The 11020-nt window shown below is 47.7% G+C and overlaps 1 protein-coding gene and 1 non-coding gene across 2 annotated transcripts in view; one reads left to right on the forward strand and one right to left on the reverse strand.

Annotated features, from left to right (window-relative positions):
- Positions 1–3593, forward strand: part of LOC145402015 (lysosomal proton-coupled steroid conjugate and bile acid symporter SLC46A3-like) — a 10251-nt gene extending 6658 nt beyond the window's left edge. Inside the window, exons 8-10 of the mRNA XM_080274113.1 lie at positions 1029–1112; positions 2699–2855; positions 3521–3593. Coding sequence (XP_080130239.1) covers positions 1029–1112; positions 2699–2855; positions 3521–3593 — 314 coding nt within the window. The remainder of the gene's footprint in view (positions 1–1028; positions 1113–2698; positions 2856–3520) is intronic.
- Positions 3594–10948: 7355 nt separating this feature from the next.
- On the reverse strand, positions 10949–11020 carry TRNAT-CGU (transfer RNA threonine (anticodon CGU)). The gene has a single exon. It is a non-coding gene; the product is annotated as a tRNA-Thr (tRNA).

Genomic DNA, 11020 nt, shown 5'->3' on the forward strand with positions numbered 1-11020 from the left:
TGGGGTAGCAGACGAGGGAAGGACGGTGGCCGATCCCTCCCTGGCACGGACGGTGACCGTCGCCGTGGTTCTGTTCCCTGTGGGGGTGGCAGACGAAGGGAGGACCAATCCTTCCTTGGTGCAGACGGTGGCCGTCGCCACAGTCCTGCAGAGGGTGGTAGGTGAGAAGCGTACGGTGGCCAACTTCTTGATGCGGATGGTGGCCGTTGTCGCGGTTCTACCTGGGTCTGGTGAAATGCAAGTCCCATCCCAATCCTGGCGAGTACTGGTCTGGCCCGAGAGCAGTGCGGTGGGGTGGCGTCCTCCCAGCGGGCTCCGTTTAGGGGAAGGGGGACGCCTGGTGACGGGGGACTTATGCCCTTTTGGCTCGGGCCCTTCCCGCCCCTCCCTGTGGGTTCTCCTTGGGGCTGTCCTTCCCGATGCTGGTATTTCAGTAAGATTTAAATTAGGCTTCGTTAAATTTACTTACGTTAAATTTACTTACGTTAAAATTTAGCTACGTCAATTTTTAGCTATGGCAATTTTAGTTATGGCAATTTCAGTCATAGCAATTTTAGTTATGGCAATTTTAACTATAGCAATTTTAACTATGGCAATTGTGGTTATGGCAATTTTAACTATGGCAATTTTAGGTATGGCAATTTTAACTATGGCAATTGTGGTTATGGCAATTTTAACTATGGCAATTTTAGGTATGGCAATTTTAACTATGGCAATTGTGGTTATGGCAATTTTAACTATGGCAATTTTAACTATGGCAATTGTGGTTATGGCAATTTTAACTATGGCAATTTTAGTCATGGCAATTTTAACTATGGCAATTGTGGTTATGGCAATTTTAGGTATGGCAATTTTAACTATGGCAATTTTAGTCATGGCAATTTTAACTATGGCAATTTTAACTATGGCAATTGTGGTTATGGCAACTTTAGATATGGCAACTTTTGAATTTTTAAAAGAACAAAATATAGTTGTCTTTATTCATTTATTTATTTTCTTATTAATATATATTTTATTTTAATTTTTAGGGGCGGTCGTAGCCAGTGGGAAAAACATGGCGCCCGTGGCAATACGCTCCCTGCTCTCTCAATTAGCAGGGCCGCAGGAGACAGGTGAGAGAGAGAGAGAGAGAGAGAGAGAGAGTTCCAACTCAACCTAACGCTATCTATCTGTCTATTGCCAGACGCTTTAATCTTGTAAGGGGTGACCACAAACAAATCGCCTCCATGTCGCCCTGTCCCCCGCCATTTCATTGCCCTGCTCCCAGCTCACACCCCCCTCTCTCATATACCTCTCCACTCCATCCCTCCATCTAATCTTTGGCCTCCCTCTCCCTCTCCCCCCCTCCACCTCACTCACACACACTCTCCTTGTTAGTCTCTCACTCTCCATCCTCTCCACATGGCCAAACCACCTCAGTGTGTTCCTCATAACGCTTCCTATCACATCCACATCCACACCACAACGCTCCTTTACATCATTTGTCAGCCTGTCTCTCCATGTGACTCCACAGGCTCCTCTTAAATAACTCATTTCCACTGCTCTCACTCTTGACTTGTGTCCTTCCAACAACGTCCAAGCTTCACTTCCATACGTTAGAGTTGGTATCACAATACTGTCATATAGTAACTTTTTCACTTCCATGCTCACTTCCCTGTTTCTTATCACTGCTTTCAAAGAACCAGCAACCTTTCTTCCCTGCTGTACCCTTTCAAGCACTTCACCCTCCAAACCTCCATCCTTACTCATCACACTACCCAAGTACTTAAACGTACTCACATTTTCCAATTCCTCACCATCCAACCTCGCTGTACATTCACTGACTTCACCTCTCTCAAAGACCATCACTTTACTCTTCCCTACGTACATTCACCTTTAGATTCCGTTTCTTACACACTCTCCTAAACTCATCCACCTAACCCACCTGACCCCACCTAACCCCACCTAACCCACTAACTCCACCTGACCCCACCTAACCCCACCTAACCCACCTGACCCCACCTAACCCACTAACTCCACCTAACCCCAGCTAACCCACCTAACCCACCTAACCCCAGCTAACCCACCTAACTCACGTAACCCACCTAACCCCACCCAACCCACCTAATCCACCTAACCCACCTAACCCCACTTAACCCACCTAACCCACCTAACCCCATCTAACCCCACCTAACCCACCTAACCCACCTAACCCCACCTAACCCACCTAACCCCACCCAACCCACCTAACCCACCTAACCCCACCTAACCCCACCTAACCCACCTAACCCCACTTAACCCACCTAACCCACCTAACCCCACTTAACCCACCTAACCCACCTAACCCCATCTAACCCCACCTAGCCCACCTAACCCACCTAACCCCATCTAACCCACCTAACCCCACCTAATCCACCTAACCCACTAACCCACCTAACCCACTAACCCACCTAACCCCACCTAACCCACCTAACCCACCTGACCCCACCTAACCCCACCCAACCCACCTAACACCACCAAACCCACCTAACGCACCTAACCCACCTAACCCCACCTAACCCACCTAACCCCACCTAACCCCACCTAACCCACCTAACACGACCTAACCCACCTAACCCACCTAACCCACCTAACCCCACCTAACCCACCTAACCCCACCTAACCCACCTAACCCACCTAACCCCACCTAACCCACCTAACCCACCTAACCCACCTACAGGTCAGGTCTTCGCGGTAATGGCCATGGGTGAGGTGCTAGTGTCTTTGGCTGCAGCTCCTCTCTACACCGCCGTCTACAACTCTACGGTCTTCACACACCCATCTCTCTTCTACGTCTTATCAGCAGCCTTCGATCTCATCCTCACACTCCTTCTCCTGTGAGTTATCTGGGACGCTTCGCAACACCTTTCCCATTGTGATTTATTCTCGTGCTAGGAATTAAGTGAGCTCATTTAAGCTGGATGATCACGCCTGTCTGTCTGTCTGTCTGTCTGTTATATTTTAAAAGTTATTGTTGTGGAATCCATTTATTATTATTATTATTATTATTATTATTATTATTATTATTATTATTATTACTACCACTACTACTACTACTACTACTACTACTACTACTACTACTACTACCACTATTACTACCACTACCACTACTACTACTACTACTACTGCTACTACTACCACTGCCATTACTACTACCATTACTACTACTACCACCGCCACTACTACTACCACCACCACTAAAACTACTACTACTACTACTACTACTACTACTACTACCATTATTATTATTATTATTATTATTATTATTATTATTATTATTATTATTATTATTATTATTATCATTATTATTATTATTATTATTATTATTATTATTATTTTTATCACTACTACTACTACTACTACTACTACTGCTATTACTATTATTATTATTAATATTATTATTATTATTTTATCACTACTACTACTACTACTGCTGCTGCTATTATTATTATTATTATTATTATTTTTATTATTATTATTATTATTATTATTATTATTCCAGGGGGGTAACTATATCAATGACGAAGGTGGCAAAGGCGAGAGGATCCGGAGAAGAAGCGACCCCAAGGAGATGAGAGGAAGAAGAGGAAGAGGAAGAGGAGGAGGAGGAAGAAGAAGAAGAAGAGAAGGAGGAGGAGGAAGAAGAAGAAGAGAAGGAGGAGAAGGAGGAGGAGGAGGAAAAAGGAAGAAGAAGAATTAAGATGATGATGATGATGATGATGATGAAGCTGTGTGTATGCGTGTGTGTGTGATCTTATCTACCTAATTGTTCTTACCTAATTGTATCTTTACAGGAATGAGTCCAGCTCGTACTGTCCCGTGTCTTAAACCATATTTATCGTACATATCCTTAAATTTGTGAATTGTTTTGGCACACACTATTTCATTCGGTAGTGCATTCCATTGATCAATTGCTCTGTTTGGGAAACTGAATTTCCTTACGTCTTTATCACCTCTCTTCTTATGCAGTTTTTTGCAGTGTCCTCTTGCTGATGCTTCTCCATATGTTAAGTAATCATTTATGTCTATTTTCTCCTTTCCTGATATGCACTTATATAGCATTATCATGTCACCTCTTTTCCTTCTCTCCTGTAGTGTTGGTAGATTCAGTTTATTTAGTCTTTCTTCGTAGCTTAGGTCCCTTAAGCTTGGTATCCATCTTGTAGCGGCCCTTTGAACTTTTTCAATCTTGTCTATGTGCTTTTTGAGATGAGGACCCCAGACTACTGATGCATATTCCAGGGTTGGTCTAATGAATGATGTTATTATCCTTCTTAGCATGTCTTCATTTATGTATGTGAATGCTATTCTCATATTTGCAAGCAGTGTATACATGTTCCGTACCTTCTCGCTGATGTGGTCAGCCGGAGATAGTCTGTTATTGATAATCACACCTAGGTCTTTCTCTCTTTCTGATGTGTATAGGGTTTTATTTCCTAACTTATAATCCCAATCAGGTCTTTTTCCACTTTTACCAAACTTGATTACATGACACTTGTCCACATTGAATTCCATTTGCCATGTACTACTCCATTCATGAAGTTTATTTAATTCTTCTTGTAGCTCTATGCAAGAATCTGTGTTAGTAATTCTCCTTTGTGTTAAGCAGCGTGTCCTGAGTCCCGACTTCTCGGTCACAGACACGGTGCGGTTCTGGGTTCTTTGTTCCCGACTGGGTCAATACAGGCCAGGAAGGAAAACACAAACACCAGTGGTCAAGAGGCACACTTATATATTACCGAAAGACAAATACACACACATTCAATGAGCAAAACTGAGGAACTTACAATGACTCGACATAGTGTTTACAACAATCACTTTCCACCTAGATCAGCAAGTCTGACCTGTACACGGAGTTACACCTTCCCTGATATAGACTGATGTCCACACAGTGTCACAATATTTCACAGATGTGTCAGGTACATTATGTTCAGTACACACAGACAATATAGTGCAGTATACCCAATATGACATGCACGTGACATGGACGGTAATACTATATTCAAGGCCTTCAGTCTAGGTGTTCGCGTGACATAGACGGATTCCCAGCTAATGAAATACATCAGCGTGACATAGACGATACCCTGGCTAACCTTATGCTATGTACGCGTTACACAGGACGAGAGTATATAATATCTTGCACTGGTCGGGGGAGGGGAGGAGGGGGAAGGGCGTAATAGTGAGTCTAGGGTGGGTCTATTCACGTGGGGGCCGGGAGTGGGGGCCTGGGGGGGGAGGAGGGTGCACTGGGGAGGGTCACACTGACGTATAGTGTCCTGTAGGGCGACACTGGGGGAGGGTTGTCACTGTCGGAAAACCGACCCCTGTGTGGGCGTCGACCACTCCGCGCGCTAGATCACAAGTAGTAGATCTCACTATGGCACACTGGGGGGGGGGGACACCGAGGCTGCCCGGGGGGGGGGAGAGAGAATAGAGCACGGGGGAAGGGTTGATCAACACTGGGGGAGAGGCACCACGGTATAGGGGGGAGTCACAGAGGCTGATTCACTGCCGGGGTTCACCAACACTGGGGAGTGCACAACCATGGGGTCTAGTACTCACGATTCTGGTGGAATGGAAGGCGCGGACCACGGGGCGGGAGGGCCTATTCTGGGAGCTTCAGATGCCGGCCAGGCGTGGGAGGTGGGTCGTCCGGCGAGTAATACAGGGGAGAGTGGTCCGTGTGGTTGCCAAAAGTCCTGGAGGAGTGGGCGGGTGGTGTGTTGAGCGGCTCCCTAGCTGCAACGGCCCGGCAGGAGGCAGGGCTCTCCAGGCTAGGACCGAAGAGGGCCAGGAGGCGCTCTGCTCGGCGCTGGACCTGGCACTTAGTCGTCGTCGGGGTCCTAGGAGAGGACCTGGGGCAGCCTGGGACTGGGGTCAGGCGTGGGGAGGGCGGTGCTCGGGCTGTGCTGCCGCCTCGTCCTGCAGAGGCGGCCGTCAGGGAGGGTCTGCAGCCGCCGTCACTGAGGAAGTCTTGGTTACTGCAACAGGCACCGAGGGAGGCCTGCTGACTCCGGGGGCTGTGGTCTCGCCGTCGGGAGGACTCCGGCAGGGGTGAGCTGCGGCCTCTCGTCCTGGTGGAGTCCGACAACACCTGGGGCTGCGGGGACAGAACACCGGGCCTCGGGGACATCACGCCTACACTGGTCTCAGGTGGGGTCCCTGAAAAGGAGCAGAAAACGCTCTCTCGTATAGAGGAGCGGGGAGAGGGACACCTTACTTTGCCACTGGAGTGATGGATGCAGCAAGAGATACCTTCCTCTACAAGAGCCTGGGGACGGGTGGAAGGAAAGCAGCCGAGGGCCGACTCTCCTACTTGGCGGGGCGGGGAGGCCCCGCCAGAACTCCGATCTGGGCTAGACGGGGGAGGTCCAGGGGACTTTCCCTCTGTCAGGCAGCCCCGTTGGGCACTGCCTGGGCTCCTACGGGGGACAGGAGGGCAAGAGGAGTGGGGGGAGGCTCCTCTGGGCACTACAGACCCTGGTAGTGGGGAGAATGCGCCCGATGGATACGCCCGGCTATTGCCCCAGCTCCAACGGAGGCTGCACCCCAGCCACAGGGTCTGGGACTTCTGTCCCGGAGACAGCACCCGAAGGTGGTTGGCAGAGGGTGGCACACCGACGGTCCTTCCACCCACAGTATACCCAACAGGTGATAATGTGCCGCTGCTCCTTTGGGGGAATAGCAACCCTTGAGGCTCCTCCTGAGTCCTCTTTTAAAAAGGAGGCCGATCCAGGGGACTCGGCGTCCGAGGGTTTGCTTTGGATCTTGCCTCTGCAAGTCCCACCCCGATTCTGGCGGAGTGTAGTGTACTTTTCCTGTACACTGCCGGGTGGTCTGGCTGCGGAGAAGAGGGGCGTCGGGTCGTGAGGGAGATAAGACGCTCTTGCTTTGAAGGTATGACAGGTGAACCAGCCTCCCTGTCATCTCCTGGTAGGGTGGGTATCGCCCCCCCCCCCCGTTCTCTCCTCCTGGGGTGATGGTGTCTGGTTCACCCTGCTGCGCGGGTATCATGAGCATAAGTATTTAGATACCTTCCATTTCCTGTGTCTGTGTGTGTGTGTGTGTGTGTGTGTGTGTGTGTGTGTGTGTGTGTGTGTGTGTGTGTGTTTCTGTCTGTGTATGTATATTCCAATAAATCTTCCGAACTGAGTTCGTCTGTTCACACCAAAGGTCTACCACCAACAACTTTCCAAACGTTTATTTTCAAATTTAAAAATCTTTGAAATAACGAAAGGGTGACATATGCGGCTTGAAATACCTTAGCACAGGTTTACAGGTGACCCATCGGTAATGCGATATTCGGGGAGAGTCACCCCTCCAGTGGCCCAGCCCCCTATCGGAAAAAAAAAGTGATCCAAAAAAATGGATTTGGACGGACCTTCTTAGATCAGTTCGTGTGGTTTTTGATATTGTTTTAGTATATACATTTTTTTGGCATTATTTTTTGAGCGGTGAGCCCCCCCCCACCCCTCGCTACATAATGAAGGTACAGTATGGGGACAGAACTACCGACTACAACCACCACCGCCGCCCCTGCTCAACTCATGGACACCGATCACGCCCACCCTGACAGCGACCTGCACCACTCACCGCCAGCCGCCTCTCCCGTCCCGCCCATCATCCAGGACGTAGAAGACTCTTCATCACCAACACCCATTGCTGACGATGTGCCACCAGCTGAACACCTCCAGTCCAACCAGGAGGTGCGCCCTTGCCCTTCGCCCACCCCACCACCACCGAGGAAGAAGGGGAAGACGACAGAGAAGCCGCTTACCACCAAACGCCCTGCCGTACCTCAAGACACCGACGACCTCACGCCCAGGAGCCCACCTCCTGCCGACGCCGACCTCCCGCCACTCTCCTTGGACTTCCTTCCCGGCCACGCAATCGCCGATCGGCTCAGCTGCACCTCTCCAAGTCGCGCCTGCTCGGCCTCAGCTTCCCACCACCATAATGCCTTACTCCATTTCCGCCTGGCACCAGCTGCCTCATACCACCTGCTATTCACTGGCGGGCCTCACACACTAGGCCCGCTTCCACTGTGACAATGTCAGGTGGAAATATCTTCACAACAACAACAACAGGAGAAGGATTGACGTAACACTGATGTCTTAGCTTATGTTGTGAAAGGCACTTCCATAGGCTGACTGCTACTGCCGCTACTACTACTACTACTCTCTCTCTCTCTGCCTCCCTACCTACCAAAATCTAACTCTTTGTAAAGCATTCTCTCTCTCTCTCTCTCTCTCAGTGTCTCCTCCTGGCTGAGGCGACACCTTCACGTGGTGGCACTGATATAACCGGCCAGCTGAACCACCTGGCCATTCAAACGCCCCTCAGTTATCTCCCTATCCCCTAAAAGGAAGATGGTGGATCGCAGGTGGTGGGGAGTTTCAGCTGGCAGTCCACTGGGTGCAGGTTCAAATGAGCTGGGGACACAGCAGCAATAACAACAATAACAACAGCATCAACAAGAACAGCATTATCAACAACAACAACAGCAACAACATACATATATCATGTAATGCGGTGTTGCCCCATGAGGAGCGTAGGAGCCCGGGGCTAGGCAGTTGGTCCTGACTTTTAAGATGAGAGTGACCAGCCTCACTCATCCCTGAGTGGCATTACGTGAGCAATAAACCCCAACCATCCCTTGGATATAAACCTTCACCGGCTCAATCCGATTGAAGTGCCATAATTACCCACTAAACCACCAGGCGCCATAATTTGGCTATATGGTTACCACCCAGCGTAGTAAATGGTTTCCTGGTGTACAGGAAACCATTTGACGTGTCACTCAGTGTAGAGTCACCCACAGGCAGAAGGAAGAGGAAAGAAAGACAGAAAAGGAAAGAACAAAAGACAGAAGGATGAGAGGAAAAGACACTCACCAAAAAGCAGCACTACATCGAGTGAATGGATGATGAATGCCCCAGTTTACCACAACAACCAATGAAAGATACTCTACACTGAATAAATCATCAGAAGTAGGGAAGAATCAATCTTGAAATGTCACTCCATTTAAGACTCTATCCAAATTCTACTATTGTTGATGTGGACCCAGTGGACTGCAGGCTGAAACTGTCCCTCCTACAGCCCAGCATCCTCCTTATACGGGATAGGGAGGGAGGAAAAGATGTTTGAATAATTAGGCAGCTCCACCGCCCATTTATATCAGTGCCACCACACAAAGGCCTCCGTCTCCTGAACTAACAGCCATCGAGGTGGAGGGGGGGGAGAGGGAGGGGAGGCCGAGGATGAGATGGAGGGATGGAGTAAAGAGGTATATGGGAGAGGGGGGTGTGAGCTGGGAGCAGGGCAGTGAAATGGCGGGGGACAGGGCGACGTGGAGGCGATATGTTTGTGGCCACCCCTTACAGAATTAAGGAGACAGATTCCTAACACAAGGGTTGCAATAAATAAAACACATTGATTATTCTATGAAAATATATTTATACACTCATCCTGGAAAAAAAAAAAAAAAGCATTTGCAGTTAATAATCATCGTTATCACCATAATCATCATCACCATCAATCTGTTTCTCCTACATCAATGGGATAGGATGGTGAGAAACAGGAAAAGGTACGTGTAAATGAAATATAAGCTCGTGTGGGTGCCCAAAACAATAATAACAATAATAATAATAACCAGAACAGCTGTACTTATTATAATAAAAATAATAATAATAATAATAACAATAACAATACAGTACCATATTCATACACACAGTAGCAGTGTTCATAGTAATAATAATAATAATAATAATAATAATGATAATACAGTACCATATTCATACACAGAGTAGCAGTGCTCGTAGTAAGTAATAATAATAATAATAATAATAATTATAATAATAATAATAATAATAATAATGATAATATGCAAGACATAAGCCTAAGTATATGTATGTATATATGTACAAATGTATTATACAAGGTGTCAGAGGAATTAACATATGAATTTTACAAGGTGAGTCCAGACGCTGTATTTCCGTCGGGTAAGGAGTCTCCCTAACACCATCCCCTTACTGATTTATTTTCCAAACTACCCATCGATATCATCTTTTTTGCTTCTCGTATCTTTTTAATATATATGACATACGAGAATATACTGACGGAGCAGAATCAGGAACAAATCAGTCAAGAAGAGGTGTTTGTCTGCTTCCTAACCTCACCCAAAATATCTGCCATAGAGTTATTTAGCAGAATCAGGAATAAATCAGTAAGGAAGAGGTGTTACTACACTTCCTCGGCCATAGTAATTTAGCAGAATCAGGAATAAATCAGTAAAGAAGAGGTGTTTGTATGCTTCCTAACCACACCCAAAATATCAGCCATTGTCATTTGGCAGAATCAGGAATAAACCACTCAGGAAGAGGTGTTAGTATGTTTCCTCAGCCATAGCCATATAACAGAATCAGAAGTGGAGGGGAGGAGAGGGAGGGGAAGGCCAAGGATGAGATGGAGGGATGGAGTGGAGAGGTATATGAGAGTGAGAGGTGTGAGTAGGGAGCAGGGCAGTGATATGACAGGGGACAGGGTGACATAGAGGCAATTTGTTTGTGGCCACCCCTTATGGGATTAAGGCATCTGGCAATAGATAGATAGACAGATAGGAATAAATCAGTAAGGGAGAGGTGTTAGTACGCTTCCTAACCACACCCAAATATCAGCCATAGAGTTACTTAAAGACGAGAATGCTCTATGGACAAACTGGGTGGGTGGATTACACAGGAGAGAGATGGAATTCCTTACCTTCTCTTATACTTCACATCCTTTGGAACTGAAAACGAAGAAAATACAAAATTCTCTCATATTTCAAATCCTGTAGCCAAATGAGAGAAATGGAGTTCCCCCGAGCTATGCCCTGTATTGGACTATATAGCCCCGCTAGGGTTACAGGAGCGAGCTACCACTCCCAGCACGGCAGCGCGGGCGAGGCTTGAACTCGCAATCCCCCGATTACGAGTCCAGCGCACTACCACTGTGCCACCGCGCC

The sequence above is a fragment of the Coenobita brevimanus genome, chromosome 57 (assembly GCF_032717465.1).
Source record: "Coenobita brevimanus isolate Jiangsu-jjx chromosome 57, ASM3271746v2, whole genome shotgun sequence".
NCBI classification, from domain to species: Eukaryota; Metazoa; Arthropoda; class Malacostraca; order Decapoda; family Coenobitidae; genus Coenobita; species Coenobita brevimanus.